General features: G+C 38.3%; 1 protein-coding gene and 1 pseudogene across 1 annotated transcript; both read left to right on the forward strand.

Moving 5' to 3' along the window:
* The first annotated feature begins 7,161 nt into the window (after positions 1 to 7,161).
* LOC113907058 lies at positions 7,162 to 8,093 on the forward strand (annotated as a pseudogene).
* An 8,146-nt stretch (positions 8,094 to 16,239) lies between these two features.
* Positions 16,240 to 17,175, forward strand: LOC113907027 (olfactory receptor 5L1-like). The gene has a single exon (XM_027565926.1). It carries the CDS (start codon positions 16,240 to 16,242, stop codon positions 17,173 to 17,175), a length of 936 nt encoding a protein of 311 aa, XP_027421727.1.
* Positions 17,176 to 17,579: the final 404 nt, after the last annotated feature.

Below are 17,579 nucleotides of genomic sequence, written 5' to 3' on the forward strand. Positions count from 1 at the left end.
AGATACATTTAGATTAATGAAGAGTGAATGCTGTAAAATTTGTGAATGCTGGGCTTGGGGAAGGATGGGGACAAGGGATAGTTAGGGTGTTTGGGATGGATATGAGCACTCTTATACTTAAAATGGATAACCAACAAGGATTTACTGTATAGCACATGGAACTCTTCTCACTGTTATGTGGCAGCCTGGATGGGAGGAGGGTCTGTGGGTGAAAGGATACATGTATATATATGTCTGAGTCCCTTCACTTTCCACCTGAAAGTATCACAACATTGTTAAAAGGCTATATCTGAATATAAAATAAAAAGTTTTTTAAATAGTGTTAAATGCTGTAAATTTGAAGAACATGAATTTTGAGTCAAAGACACTAAACTTGACTCTGTCTCTTACTGGGAAAAAAATAATAGTCTCTCAATTTTTAAATTTTTCATCTAAAATTTTAGGCAAAATAATTGTATTACATAGATGAAAATACAATATATGTGTCATGTGGCATACCTTGTGTAATCTTAATAAATTTAATTTCATCTTCCTTTTTTATACCAAGAAAAGCTAAGCTCTCAATTATCACACGCATTTGTCTTCCAAAAATACAAATAGCAGTTAAAATAAGACATGGTGTTCATCCTTTAAGGAATGAAAATCCAGTGTTGACAGGAGGGTACTTAAGAAAGTGACAACTGTATAAGTTAGATAAATAGTATCACAATGGATTTGAGAGAAAAAAAAAGCTCAAGTCCTTCATAAAACAGGTGTTGTATTGACTTCTCTTGGATAACTGAAGAGACAGGGTTTTAGGAGACATATTTCAATGCAGGAGTCTCATCCAGGAGACTAAATCATGACAAACAGGGAGATCAGAATGTAGCAATGTGCTAATGACACAACAAAATTTTTATTGAGTGAATGCTGTATAACTCATGTGTATATCTGCCTGTGTGTTGGAGTATTTGGGTTGTATTGTATATACAGGTTACTTGGCATGAATGAAAGTTGATAAGACACTATCTATATTCTGAATATGTTTTCAAAAGAACTCCAATATGGCAGCATGAACAGCTATGATAAACTCCACCAGAGGCTTAAAAATGGAGAACTCATTCTCAGAACATCTTACATGCAAAAGGGAAGCATGACAAGTGACTACCCAATTGGCATTTCATTCTATTATCCTGGGCTTCTCTTGTGGCTCAGCTGGTAAAAAAATCTGCCTGGAATGCAGAAGACCTAGGTTTGATCCTTGGGTTGGGAAGATCCCCTGGAGAAGGGAAAGGCTACCCACTCCAGCATTCTGGCCTGGAGAATTTCATGGACTATATAGTCAATGAGGTCACAAAGAGTCAAACACGATGGAGCCACTTTCACTTTCTATTATTTTGCCTATGAAGACATCAAAAATATTATCAATTCTTCATGTTTTTTCCCCCTAAATATAACATCTGTATCCTTCTCAACTGAACTCACATCTTTAAAAAAAAAAAAAAAGTGCTTGCAGTTGCCCAGAGATTTGAAAAGTAATTACCTGTGTAACCATATTCAAAATAAAATGTAAACCAGATAGCCATCAGTTTTGTTATGGTTGTTGTGATTTACTGACTAAGTCATCTCAGACTTTTTGCACCCCCCACCCCCACCCCCAGACTGTAGCTCACCAGGCTCCTCTCTCCATAGGATCTCCCAGATAAGAATACTGGAGTGGATAGCCATTTCCTTCTCTAGGAGATCTTCCAGACCCAAGGGTTGAACCCATGTCTCCTGCAATGGCAGGCAGATTCTTCACTGCTGAGCCCCCAGGGAAGCCTGGACATTGGTATTAGGGTTTATTTAATAAGGCAAATTAGAAATATCAGATTTCTCTAACATCAATAGCTCACTTTTGCTTGAATAACTTAAACACCCTTCTCTTTCTCTAATCAATATGTCTAAACAAATTTCTCAATGCTCACTTTTTAATAGATGAAAATACTGAGAATATTTGGGAGTATTAACTGTAAATGGGAATAGAAACTCTGTCAGAAATTCTGCTGGAATAGTACTGACATGCCGATCTTTCATTCAATGTTTTAAAATGATCTTTCACCAAACTCTTCAAAGTAATACTTTAAACAAAATTAGATCGTCTTCCAGTTTGCTTAAGGCTAAATTTTTGGAGATTCTGTCTTTCAAAAGGATTTTTTTTTTTTTTACCCTGTGTGATATATTGCAAGCATGATCCCAATTCTCCACTTAATTAGGCATGCCCACATATTTCTTTTCTTCTGATCAAATGGTCAAATCAATTCCTCAATTTTTTTTTAAATTTAGGCTACTTTTGTGAGTGATTTTGGCTAATATAATGTCCTTGAAGTGAAATATTGTGTCAGTTACAAGAAAGGCCCTGTAGCAATATCAAAATCCCTTGGAATTTGCACAAACTCTTAGAATAACTGTCATGTGAACAAGCACAAATTAGCATATTGGTAAATGAGCAATATAGGTCACAACACTATCCCATGAAACAGCATCTAGCCAACCTCCAGACTGAAGTATGAGCTCTCTTAGATCACCAAGCCTGACAAGCTAATAACACACATAAACATACCAGCTTCCCTGATAGCTCAGTTGGTAAACAATCTTCTTGCAATGCAGGAGACCCGGCTTTGATTCCTGGGTCATGAAGATTCGCTGGAGAAAGGACAGGCTACCCACTTCAGTATTCTTGGGTTTCCCTTGTGGCTAAGCTTGTAAAGAATCGCTGCAGTGCAGGAGACCTGTGTTCAATCCCTGGGTTGGGAAGATCCCCTGGAGGAGGGAAAGGCTACCCTCTCCAGTATTCTGGCCTGGAGAATTCCATGAGATCGCAAACATGGAGAAGTCCATGGGATCGCAGAGTCGGACATGACTGAAAGACTTTCACAAACATACTAGCAAAGATCAGTCACCTCTGAATCAGATCATCAGAACTGCCTGAGTGACCTATGTAACTGTGATCCATACAATAAACAGCTGTTTTTAACTCATATGTTTTGGAGTAGTTTGTTGTGCTGTCTTAAAATACAACTGATTTTCTTAATTTCTGATGCTGCCACAATCACCTTCCCAACCAAGTCTTATCATATAGGGATTCAGCATTTCTTCTTTCCTTCTGCTTGGAGGCAGCTCAGTTAAAATGTACAATTAAAAAGTTTAGAAAATTTAACATATTGTTGATGTCATTGAATCTTTTGACGAAATGATTCACTCAAACAATATGATCTTATATGATATAAATACAGGTTATCAAAAACTTAGATCTTAGTATTTGTGTACTAAAATTATGCATAATGCCTATAAAATAAATTTCAGTTAAATATTTATATTTAAATCAATTTTAAGAAAAGTTTCTGCTTTGTTTTTAAGATAGATATGCAAAGCAGTTTTCTATGAGTGGGTTGCGTAGATAATATAAACATCACTGCAAATAATGCTGTCTTTTTAGTCTTTCTGCCATGAGACACACTCCAGGGAGGTGCATTTTGTGGCAATGCTTTCAGAGTATACTAAGAACAACGACAAAAAAAAAATGATGCTAATGAGATATCATCATGAATTTACTATGTATAATAGTAATGAGTTTTATATATAATACCAAAACATCACTGTTTTGGCTAAAATACATGTCCAATGCCCATATTTTCTGAGAAAAGAAAGTTATATAATCTAGAGGGAAACAAGAAGTCATACCATGGGCTTGAAATGTCTTAATTTAAACAAATATCAGGCTTCATGGAACACAGCATTTCACAGCGTTCTTATGTTTTAGATTTTGGAAGTTTGCTATTACTTTTCTAATTTGGGTAATTCTCACAGTAATATGTGAATGGATAACGAATCTTTACTTTTGAAAAATGAAACAAAAGGAATAGTGAAAGTACTGGGTGGAATGGAGAGGCAGAAACACTCCACCATCTCGGGAAATTGTCAGATGAATCAATCTTAGGGAAACACATGAAAGCTGTTGAGAATTTGGAAACCAATTTACTTGGTACTACTTAGAGTCATGGAGTTTGTGAATGTTTGGTATATCCAGGAGCACAAACCACATCTTATCGTTCGAACCCTGTCGGTTTAGGAAAAGATTACACAGGCAGAGAAGCAGCAGACCTGGGAGAGACCCTGCAGGCAGACACATAAACAGTCTCTGCAGTGAGTAGGGTCTGCATCCAGCACCGTCCATCAGCTCTCTCTTCCTCACAGAGCCATATGGGTGCAGAAACCAAAATGCAACACATATGCTCAATCTATCAGTGATTCCATCTGTGACTTTGTGCAAGTGACAACTGCCTGTGCCTCAACGCACGTTAACAAAGCTGCATAACTGTACTTAAAATGAAATGTGTTAATAGTTGTATTCAGAACAGTACCTAACACATAGAAAGTGGTGAATAAGTGTGAGCAGTTGCTATCATTCTCAGCAAAGGAGGTTCATTGTTTCCACCCCTTTCTGGTATTTGGCAGGATGCTGTTGTGACTTTAGACCCTATGTCCTCCAGAAAGGAGCTCTGAGTATAAGACCAGCAGAGTTTATAAGACTCATTCACATATGTCATAATGGCAACATTATCTGGTTCATAGTGCAATGTCTGCATGCAGCATACAAAACTCTAATTTATCATAAACTCTGAAAGGAATCATGTTGTCTTACAATAACATTTACCAACTCAGGAGAGTTTCCCCCCTATTTTTACATCTTATGAAAGCCATTCATTGTTTGAGTCCCAAAACGACCTTGTTTTCTTGATATCTGGTTGAGATCCCACAGAGACCAATGGTTGGTTCTGGCATCTCAAGGGATGTGGGCTCCCTGGATACACACACATGAAAACATAAAGCCTGTGACATTTTCCCTCATTGCATCCTCAGAAACACAGGGAGCAATACTGATCAACAGGTTGGTCGGACTATATTTTGGGGAGGAATGGATTAAATGATATTTCCTGATGTCTGGAAACTTCTTTGTTTTCTAATGAGGGTGATTTATTATTAGCCACATGTCAGAGAAGGAGGAATTGTAAAAGAGGGAAATGACATTAGAAATAATTTTTAAAAGTCTATATTTGGAGAGTGTTTTAACAAATGCCAAGTTTGGAGAACTCTATGAAAGTGTTTTCCCTTTACCTACTGAAAAATGATCTCGACAGGAAATGGGAGCAATTAGATCTGTAGAATCAAATACCTTGTAATGGCTATTAGTGTAACAGGGGAAAAATTGTGAGCAAATTGGGGAATATGCTTGATTCCTCTCCCCTTCCCTCTTCTTCTTCCCTCACATTAACTCCATCCACAGAACCTGGAAAAGAGAGCAGGAAAATTCTCCTGAGAGTCACCCTGATGGTGAGAGTGGTGGTGAGGGGTCCTCAGGACTGCAGATGGAGGAGCAGAGGCATGTGAACCACCTCTGAAGCAGACAGGAGAGCTAGTAGTTTGACCTTGTGCCAAGGCCATGTATCTCTACAACAGTTTTCTCAAATGTGATACTATTAACATTTGGGGCCAGATTATATTTTGGGTTTTGCTTATGTTGTGGGTGTGTGAGGAGGATGGGAATGGGGAAGGAGATGCCGTCCTGTGCCTGCACACTGTTTAGCAGCATCTGTAGTCTGCCCTCTAGATGTCAGGAGCACCCCTTCCTGTTGTGACAGCCCACTATATCTCCAGACATTGACAAATGTCCAACAGGGATCAACATCACTCCTGCTCTATAAGTAATCAGCAGACAACTTTTCATCTTTAGAACTTAAAAAACAGGAAAAGGTTTTCAAAATTATTTACTACTTTGAAATCAGAAAAGACAACTCACTTATTACTGGCCATTGAAGAAAGCAATGCATGTCATCAGAATTACTATTTGTATTCAACCAGGATTCCTTAATTCACATATCATTTACCTCTTTCAAGTTATTTGAAGAATAAGGAAAAATCTGGCTGTGTTGACTTTTAGTCCAGATTCCTTTCCTCCAGGAATAAGCAGTAGGTGCTACTAAGTCATTTTATTGTTACTTAGGATCAGGAGAGAGAATAAATAAGCATGGTCTTACCCTTTGTTGGCATTTTCTACATATCAAAGGCTTTTAATATATCTCTCCTTTATTAAAAAAAAAGTAGACAAATTTCTGAATGCACTTTTAAAGCAATTGGAGTAAAATATTGATAAAAATATTTATGTTTCTTGGATGGTTTGAGAATTAAATATGCACTATGACTTATGTATAGATATATTGTATCTATCTTTGTGATCTGGCTTTCTATTTTTAACTTGCCATTTCCTTAGTCATTTTTCAGGTCATTGAAAGCTCTTCTGAAAGCTGTATAGTTTCCCATAATCTACATGTAGCTCAACTTTTACCCTGCTCTTTGACATTTTGTTTCTAAGCTCCTATCATAAATAATAGTGCAATGTGGCAATAAGAACTTGTGTTAATTTAATATTCACAAATTTTATTTCTTGAATATATTAAAGTAGTGATTTCACTTGTCAAATAGGTATTAGAAGGCTTCAGTCACAGTTCAGAAAGTTTAGACCTAAATAACAATTCCCTGAACAATGACTAACATTGTATATCATAATTTAAAAATCACTAGGCTAATTGTATAGAAAAAACATGCTAAAATAGAGTATAAAATTCACTTTTCCATTTAAAGGTTAATAATAAAAACATGATGCTTGTGTGTTAATAATCTTAAATAAGCATAGTTTTATTCATTTCATCAAAAGAAAGAAAGAAATTTCCTGTGTAGTATTAAAAAAAATCCCCAGGGATCCCAGTATTTCAATAACTGATTAAAAAGTCTACAAATAAAAAAATATTTAAATTTCAAATATGGCTAACTAAATAACATTTGATGTCTTTCTAATGATTTGGTTCCAAGCTGCAAATTGTGTATAACTAGTTTAAATAAACACACAGGTTTTCATGGATGTGAATTATTTCATGTGATCTGTGAATATAAATGTGAGCTCTATGCATTTGTGGGCTACAATATCTGAACTTTTCCTAATCTTCAAAATGTCAATGTTTTATTTCTTTGCTGAAAAAAGTTGACTATCTTATTTATTCTTATGTCCTTTTTAGTAGCTAATTGGGAGTGATCCAATGAAGAATAACTATTAATATTTTTCTGCAACCACAGTAAAGTGAGGACATGGACAAGGAAAACTGCACTGCTGTGACAGACTTCATCCTTGGATTCTCAGATGCTCCTGAGCTCAGAGTCTTCCTCTTCCTGCTGTTTCTTTCCATCTATGGAGTCACAGTTTGGGGAAACCTGGGCATGATTGCTCTCATTCAGGTCAGCTCTGGACTCCACATCCCCATGTACTTTTTCCTCAGCCACTTGTCCTTTGTGGATTTCTGTTACTCCACGATCAGCACACCAAAGATGATAGTTAACATCTTAAAAGAAGACAAAGTAATTTCCTTCCTGGAATGTGCTGTACAGTTCCACCAGTTTTGCACATTTGTGGTAACTGAGGTCATTCTGCTGGCAGTGATGGCCTATGACCACTTTGTGGCCATCTCTGACCCATTGCTCTACATGGTCACTGTGTTTTGAAATCTCTGCGTGGAGTTGGTGTCTTGTTGCTATCTCAATGTTACTGTATGTTCTGTGATTCACTTGTGTTTAGCTCTTCAGATCCCATCCTACAGATCAAATGTGATCAACCACTTCTTTTGTGATCTTCCCCCTCTGTTGTCTCTTGCTTGCTCTGATGTCACTGTGAATCAATTGGTGCTATACATTGTGGCCACTTTCAGTGAGATCATCAGAAGCATGATCATCCTTATCTCTTACCTGTTTATTCCCATCACCATCCTGAGGATGCACTCAGCAGAGGGAAGGTGGAAAGCCTTTTCCACCTGTGCCTCCCACCTCGCTGCCATTGCTGTCTTACAGGGAAAAATTCTTTTCATTTATTGCCGGCCCCACTCTGGCACCAGCATGGGCATTGACAGAGTGGCCACAGTGTTCTACACCCAGTGATCCCCATGCTGAACCCCCTGATCTATAGTCTGAGGAACAAGGATGTGAAAGAAGCTCTCAGAAAAGTGGTGAGCTCCAAAATATTGTCCTAGTGGGACTCTAAGTCCCAAATCAGAGGCTGGCAGAAGGGTGAAATGGTGGACTCAGTGTTGGAAATGGAAGAACAGTCAAGAAGAGGGTACCTTGGAGTGAGTCTTTTTGACTCACTTATCCCTGACTCAATGGACATGAGTCTGAGCAAACTTCAGGAGATAGGGAAGGACAGGGAAGCCTGACGAGCTGCAACCCATGGGGTCACAAGTATCAAATATGACTTAGTGACTGAACAACAATCTTTGTGCCTTGTCAACTTATAAGAATAGAATTGAACATATTTCAAAATTTGCAGCCTACTTCTTTGGTTTGATCCACCTAAAATGTTTTAAGTGGGTTTGGGCATTTAGTTTGCTGCAAAACTTTTATTACCAGACCCGCCTCAGATTGTCAGACATTAAATCCTGGAATTTGAGGACCCTTACTTTATCAGATACATGCATTGCAAATATTTCCTCCCACTCTGCTGCCTCTTCTTTCTGTTGATCATTTCCTTTGCTGTGCAGAGGCTTTGACAAACAAGTGGTGGCAATGGTGTGAGGTGTTAACAATGTGGCACATCTCAGATCACCTGGAGCTGTCCTTGCTTTAGAGCTGTGAGTCATGGATCCTCTATACATGGAATTTCCCAGGCAAGAATACTGGAGTGGGCTGCCATTTCCTTCTCCAGTGATAGAGTCCACCAGAGACTTAAAAATTGTAGACCAGATCTTAGAAAATTTTACATACAAAAAGGAAGCATGGTGAGTACCTGCCTAACATGCATTTCAAGCAATTATTCTGCCTATGAAGACATCAAAAACATTATCAGTTTTTTTTTTCCCCCCTGAATAAAATGTCTGTATCCTTCTCAACTAAAGAAAGTGAAAGTGAAAGTTGCTCAGTCGTGTCCGATTCTTTGTGACCCCATGGACTTGCCATAGAATTCTCCAGGCCAGAATACTGGAGTGGGTAGCCTTTCCCTTCTCCAGGGAATCATCCCAACCCAGGGATCAAACCCATGTATCCCGCATTGCATGCAGATTCTTTACCAGTTGAGCCACAAGGGAAACCCTCTCAACTAAACTCCTAGCTTTAAAATAACAGTAGTTGGAGTTGCCCTAAGAGCTTAAAACCAGTTGCCTATATGACCATATTCAACATACGAAAAGAAGGTAGTTCCTAGCATCCAGACCTATTCAATTTTGCAAATTAGAAATACCAGATCATGGGACTTTCCTGGTGGTCCAGGGACTAAGAGTCTGCACTCCCAATTCAGGGATCCTGGCTTTGATCTCTGGTCAGGGAACTAGATTCCTCGTGCTGCAACTGAAAGGTTCTATGTGCTGCAACTAAGGTCTGGTGTAGTCAAATGAATAAATATTGAAAAACAGAAATAACAGGTCTTCCAATGTTCTGGTCTGGAGAATTCCATGGGGTCGCAAAGAGTTGGACATGACTGAGTGACTTTTACTTCACCTAACATTAATAGCTCACTTTTGCTTGAATAATTTGTACACTATTCTCTCTATTCAATATGTCTAGATAAATTCTGCAATGTCTACTTTTCAAAAGATCTAAACACTCATAATATTTGAGAGCATTAAATGTAAATGGGAATAGAATATGTCAGGATTTGTGCTGGAATAAGAATGACACAAATATTTCAGCCAATTTCTCACAATGATCTTTCCTCAAATTTTTTAAAGTAATGCATTAAAGTTAGATTGCCTTCTAATTTTGCTGAAGACTAAAATTTTGGAAGTTTTATCTTTTAAGGTGATTTGCTAGCCAATATGGTAGTTTTCAACATGATCCCAGGTCTTCAGTTATCCAGGTATCCAAGCCCCTTTCTACTCTTCTGATTAATGGTAGAATCAATCTCTCCATGTTCTGAATGTAGACTACTTTGTGACTAGCTTTGGCTGATATAAAAGGTAGCTGAAGAGACATTGTGCCATCTTCAAGCATCTGATGGCCCTGTGGCTTTCTCAAAATCTCTTGGAATTTGCATAGTCTCTTAGAAAACTCCCATGTTGAATAAGCACAGGCTAGCCTATTGGATAATGAGCAATATGCCTTACACCCCTATTCCATGAAATAGCATTTAGCAACCCCCTGACTAGAGTGTGAGGCCTTCTTAAATCACCTAGACTGCAAAGCTGATAAAATACACATAAGTACACCAGCCAAGATCAGCCATGTCAAGATCAGATGAGGGTACTGACCTTACTGACTCATGTAATAGTGATCCATGCAATAAGCAGATGTTTTCTGTTTTTGTTTTTTAAGCTAGTGTTTTGGAGTAGCTTGTTATGCTGTCTTTAAAACCACTGACCTTCTTAATTTCTGATGTTACCACAAAGACCTTCTCAAGTCTTATCATATAGCAACTAAGCATATCAGCTTTTCTTAAATGCAACTTGATTAAAATGTGCAATTAAAAAGTTTAGACAATTTAACTTGTTGATACCATTGAATCTTTTGATATAATACTTTAATAAAACTATAGTATCTTATTTGCATAAATATAGTTCATCAAAAACTTACAACTTCATAATTTTATTATACATTTTATTAAAATGATCATTAAATAGAATTCAATTATAAGTTTATATTTAAATTACTTAAAAAAATACCTGCCCTGCCTTTAAGACTTAGATAAATAGATAAGCAGAGAGTTCATTTTGCCCAGATAATATAAAACATCACTGCCCATGCTGTTCTTTATAGATGTCTTATTATTCTTCCTGTAATGGAACTCTCTCCCTCAGGGAGATGCATTTTAAAACTGGCAATACTTTAGTATACTGTATTTATGTTTTTCCTTGTAGCTTACTTCACTCTGTATAATAGGCTCCAGTTTCATCCACCTCATTAGAACTGATTCAAATGTATTCTTTTTAATGGCTGAGTAATACTCCATTGTGTATATGTACCACAGCTTTCTTATCCATTCATACTAATGCATATATATGGAATTTAGAAAGATGGTAACGATAACCCTGTATACGAGACAGCAAAAGAGACACTGATGTATAGAACAGTCTTATGGACTCTGTGGGAGAGGGAGAGGGTGGGAAGATTTGGGAGAATGGCATTGAAACATGTGAAATGTCATGTATGAAACGAGATGCCAGTCCAGGTTCAGTGCACGATGCTGGATGCTTGGGGCTGGTGCGCTGGGACGGCCCAGGGGGATGGTATGGGGAGGGGGGAGGGAGGAGGGTTCAGGATGGGGAGCACGTGTATACCTGAAATTAAAAAAAAAAAAAATTAAAAAATTAAAAAAATTTTTTAAAAAATGGCAATACTTTAAGGGTATACGAAGAACAACAACAACAAAAAATAGATACTAAATAGATATAATCATCAATCCACTAATATCTAATTTCAAAACATCACTGTATAGTCTAAAATGCCTGTGTAAAGTCCTTATTTTTTGAGAAAAAGAAAAGATATATAAACCAGAGAGAAACAAGAAGTCATGTCAAGGGTTGGAAAAATCTTGATTAACTGATGCTTATGTCAGAAACTTTCTCTATCTCCTTTATATTTTAATAAAACTTTATTACACACACACACACACAAAGATAATGTCAGGATTTCTGGAAAGCAGTACTTCATAGCACTCTTATGTTTTAAGTTTTGGGAGTTTGTTTTTGCTTTTCTAATTGAGATAATTCACGGGGTAATACATGAATGAATAAGAGGAATCCTTGTTTCTGAAAAATGAAATTACATGGAATTCTTGAATGTTTGGTATATTCATGGGCACACACAACAGACTCTCCTTTGAGCACTGTTGGTTGAAGGAGAGGTTATGCAGTCAGATAAGAAGTGACTTGGGAGAGATCCTTCAGGCAGACTCATTAAACCGTCTCTGCATTGAGCAGGGAGCACGGTTTCCAGCACCATCAGTAGCTTTGCTCTTCCTAACACAGGGCCAGATGGCAAAAATCAAAGAGCAACATATGAGCTCATTCTATCAGTGATTGCACTTATGACTTTGTGCAAGTTACAGCTGCCAGTGTCTAAGTCATCTTAGATGCTGCATAGCAGTAATCATCTCACTTATTTTTATAGCTATAATCATCTCACTTATTTTTATAAAGATGAAAGGTGTGGGTGGTTGCATTCAGAAGAGTACACAGCACACACAAAGTGATCAGCAAATGTGAGCAATTGCTGTTATTCTCAGCAAAGGCGGATCATTATTTCCACCCCTTCCTGGTATTCGGTAGAATGCTATTGTGACTTCAAACCCTATGTCCTCCAGAAAGGAGTTCTAAGTGTAAGACTTGCACAGTTTATAAGACTTATCCACATATTTCATAATGGCAACATAATCCCTGGTTCAGAGGGCAATGTTTGAAAGCAGCAAAAAATGCTCCGCAGTTCATCATGACATCTGAAAGGAATTGTGTTGAACTGTAATAACATGTATCAACTTGGGGCTTTCCAGGTGGCTCAGTGGATAAAGAATCCACCTGCAATTCAGGAGACACAGGTTCAAATCCCTGGGTCAGGAAGATGCCCTGGAGGAGAGCATGGCAACCCACTCCTGTATTCTTGCCTGGAGAATCCCATGGACATAGGAGCCTGGTGGGCTATGGTCCATAGAGTAACAAAGAGTCAGACATTATTGAAGAGACTTGGTACATGAACCAGCTTTAAATAGCTTTTCCCATCTGACTGCATCTCATAAAACTCCTTAATTATTTGAGTCCCAAGATGAAGTTGTTTGCTTGATGTCTTGTTGTTATCCCTCAGAGATCAATGATTGGTTTGGAAGCTTAAGAAATATGAGCTCCAGGGATATACACACATAAAAATGTAAAACATGTAACATTTTCCCTCATAGCCTCTTCACAAACAGGAAGCAAGATCTATCTCACAGGTTGGTTGGACTACACTCTGTTTCTGGGGGAATGGACTGAACTGTATTTCCTGAGGTGTGGAAGCTTGTTTGTTTGTCTTCTCATAAGGGTAGCATTGTTAGCCATGTATGAGAGGGGGGACAATTGTAAAAGAGGGTAGTGACGTTAGACATATTTTTAAAAGTCTGTAGTTAGCCTGTATTTATAGAGTATTTTAAGAAATGCCCAAATTTTGAGGACTCCTTTTTGAAAGTATTTTCACTTCTTGTGCTGAGAAACAATCTCGACAGGAAATGGGAACAACTCCATCTGCAGAGCCAAATATCTTGAAACAGCTGTCAGTGTAAGAGGGAAAGAGTGTGAGCCAACAAGGAGGAATGCTTGATTCCTCTCCCCTTCCCTCCTCCTCCCCCCTCACTTTAACTCCATCCACAGAACCTGGGAAAGACAGCAGGGAGAGTGTCCCGACAGTCACTCTGAGGCTGGGAGTTGGTGCTGAGGGGTCCTCGGAACTGTTCCAGGAGGAACACAGACATGTGAACTACCTCTGGATCAGACAGGAAAGGGATTACCTTGTCCTTGTGCCAAAGGGATTTGTAGATGTCTCTCTATAGTAATTTTCTCACATTTGATACTATTCACATTTTGGGCCAAATTATATTTTAGTCTCTTCATGTGTTGTGGGTGTGTGGAGGATGGGGTTGGGGAGGGAGATGCTGCTCTGTACCTTGTAGACTATTTAGCAGCATCTCATCTGTCCAGGGGGCTTCCCTGGTGGCTCAGAGAGTAAAGAATCTGCCTGTAATGCAGAGACCCAGGTTCAGGGTCTCCCCTGGAGACAGGGATGGCTACCCACTCTAGTATTCTTGTCTGAGAAATCTCATGTATGTAGTGGCTTAGCAGGCTACAGTCCCTAGAGTTGTAAATAGTTGGACACAACTGAACACACATGCACACAGTAACCTTTTTGAAGTTATTTGAAGAATGTGGAAAATACCTGGATGTGTTGGGGTTTATGCCAGATTTCTTTCCCCCTGAAAATAACCAACTGGTGCCTCCAAATCATTTTATTGTTACTAAGGTTGACGAGAGAAAATCCCTTCATTGGCATTTTCAATATGTCAAAAGCTTTGAATATATATCTCCTTTATTTAAAAAAAATAATAAACACAACCCTTAAAACTTTTGTGTTTTGCGAGAACTCGGGCAAGATTCTTTTGTAAAGTTTATTTTTAAAGTTATCAGAGTAAAATACTTATATTTAATGTATGTTGTGAAGATCAGATATACAATGCAGCTTATTATGCATGTATAAAATCCTGTCTGTGTAATCTGGCTTACTATGTTTTCACTTGCCATCTTATCATAATCATTTTTGGATCATTAAAACTTCTTCATGTATGGCAAAACCACTAAAATATTGTAAAGTAATTAGCCTCCAATTAAAATAAATAAATTTATATTTAAAAAAAGCAAACTTCTTCAAAAAGCTGAGTGATTTTCCATAATATGTATGCAGTATATCTTTGAACTCTTTTCCTGTTGCTGGACACTTTATTTCTAAATTTTACCTTCATAAATAATGGTGCAATGCAGCAGCAAGCATTTCTGTTAATTACATGTTCACATAATTGTTTAGCTCTTCAAATAGAGCTAAAACAGAGGATATATTTGTCAAATAGGTCTTCATAAGGCTTGAGAGTCACAGTTACAGAATGTTAGATTTTGAATATCAGTTCCCTGAAGAATGACAGACAGTGTGTACCATAATTAACAATGCTGCTGCTGCTACTGCTAAGTCGCTTCAGTTGTGTCTGACTCTGTGCGACCCCATAGACAGCAGCCCACCACGTTCTGCCTTCCCTGGGATTCTCCAGGCAAGAATACAGGAGTGGGTTGCCATTTCCTTCTCCAATGCATCAAAGTGAAAAGTGAAAGTGAAGTCTGACTCTTTGCCACCCCATGGACTGCAGCCCACCCGGCTCCACTATACAAATTTTATAGGAAAATATATAGATTATAAAATCTGCTTTCCCAACTAAATCATATTTAAATAAACAAACACTTGTGAATTAGCAATCTTAAATAAGCATACTTCACATATTTCATTACAAAAGTAGATGACTACTATGTAATATTTTCTAAAAAAGTATCCACTGAATCCCAATACTTTGAAAAATGATTAAAGAGTGAGTCAGTAAAAAGGTATTGGAATATTTTTAATAACCATTTTATTAACCTATAGTGAATTTTCAATGCTGTGTTCCTTTCAGGTATACAGTAAATGACTGAGATATGTCTATATCTATGTAACTGTATCTATTCTGTATAGATATAGATATATTCTTTTTCAGAGTCTTCTCCATTATAAATTATTATAAGATATGGAATATAGTCCCCTTTGCAGTACAATAGGTCCTTGTTATTTATTTTATACATAGTGACTGAAATTTTCTCAGTAGTGTTCTACTCTTTGCAACCCCTTGGACTATACAGTCCGTGGGATTCTGCAGGCCAGAATACTGGAGTGGGTAGCCGTTCCCTTCTCCAGGGGATCTTCCCAACCTAGGGATCGATCCCAGGTCTCCCGCACTGCAGGCAGGTTCTTTACCAACTGAGCCACCAGGGAAGCCCTTATATATAGTGCTGAGTACATACTAATTTAATAAAAAACAATATGGATAATTAAATAATATTTGATATCTTTCTGATGATTAAGTTCTAAGCTCCGAATTGTGTATAACTAGTTTAAGGAATCATACAGGCTCATACGGAAGCAAGTCTTTCCTGTGATCTGTGTAGTAAACTACGGACTCGATGTATTTGAGTGATGCAAATTCTGAACTTTTCCTAAACTTCCCAAAAGCAATGCCTTATTTCTTTGCTATAAAATAATTCCTATATATTGTCATGTCTCTTTTAGGAGACTGCTGCTGCTGCTGCTGCTGCTGCTGCTGCTGCTAAGTCGCTTCAGTCGTGTCCAACTCTGTGCGACCCCATAGATGGCAGGCTGCCAGGCTCCCCCATCCCTGGGATTCTTCAGGCAAGGACACTGGAGTGGGTTGCCATTTCCTTCTCTAATGCATGAAAGTGAAAAGTGAAGTGAAGCCGCTCAGTCATGTCCTACTCTTAGAGACCCCATGGACTGCAACATTTTCCAGGCAAGAGTACTGGAGTGGGTTGCCATTGCCTTCTCCCCTTTTAGGAGACAGTCAAAACTAAATTGGGGAAGATCTCATGGAGAATAACTATTAATATTTTTCTGCAACCACAGTAAAGTGAGGACATGGATGAGAAAAACTGCACTGCTGTGACAGACTTCATCCTCCTTGGATTGTCAGATGCCCCTGAGCTTAGAGTCTTCCTCTTCCTGCTGTTTCTTTCCATCTATGGAGTCACAGTTTGGGGAAACCTGGGCATGATTGCTCTCATTCAGGTCAGCTCTAGACTCCACACCCCCATGTACTTTTTCCTCAGCCACTTGTCCTTTGTGGATTTCTGTTACTCCACGACCATCACACCAAAGATACTAGCTAACATCTTAAATGAAGACAAAGCCATTTCCTTCCTGGAATGTGCAGTGCAGTTCTACCTGTTCTGCACATTTGTGGTAACTGAGGTCATTCTGCTGGCAGTGATGGCCTATGATCGCTTTGTGGCCATCTCTGACCCACTGCTCTATATGATCACCATGTCCCGGAATCTCTGTGTGGAGTTGGTGTCTTGTTGCTATCTCAACGGTGTTGTGTGTTCTCTGATTCACTTGTGTTTAGCTCTTCAGATCCCATCCTACAGATCAAATGTGATCAACCACTTCTTTTGTGACCTCCCCCCTCTCTTGTCTCTTGCTTGCTCTGATGTCATCGTGACTCAATTGGTGCTATACATTGTGGCCACATTCTATGAGATCATCACCATCACGGTCATCCTCATGTCCTACTTGTTTATTCTCATCACCATCCTGAGGATGCACTCTGCAGACAAAAGGCGCAAAGCTTTTTCCACCTGTGCTTCCCACCTCACTGTCATCATTGTCTTTCACGGAACAATCCTTTTCATTTATTGCCGGCCCCACTCTGGCAACTGCATGGATACTGACAAAGTGGCCACGGTGTTCTACACTGTAGTGATCCCCATGCTGAACCCCCTGATCTATAGTCTGAGGAACAAGGATGTGAAAGAAGCTCTCAGAAAAGTGATGAGCTCCAAAATATTACCCTAGAGAATATTTTCCTAGCAGGACTCAGGGTTAGAAATTGGAGGCTGATGAAAGGGTAATGATGCGTTTCAGTGTTGGAGTGAAAAGAACCGTCAAGATGTGAATAGCTATGAGTGAGTCTTTTTAATTCTCTTATCTTTGTGCCTTTTCAATTTACAAGTTTAGGATTGATTGAGAATATTTCAAAATGTGCAGCCTACTTCTTTGCTTTGATGCTATCTAAAATGTTTTAAATTGGACCATGTACTGGACCGTTAAAACACACAAATTTTATTTTCTTTAGACTTTCATGAGTTTAATGACCTAAGTATCACATTTTATTTTAACATCCATTATGAGGACTATGATTCATTTTACAATTGAACACCTGTTATTTTACAATAAGGAACACACCTTTGTCAGTTTTT

The sequence above is a fragment of the Bos indicus x Bos taurus genome, chromosome 16 (assembly GCF_003369695.1).
Source record: "Bos indicus x Bos taurus breed Angus x Brahman F1 hybrid chromosome 16, Bos_hybrid_MaternalHap_v2.0, whole genome shotgun sequence".
NCBI lineage: Eukaryota > Metazoa > Chordata > Mammalia > Artiodactyla > Bovidae > Bos > Bos indicus x Bos taurus.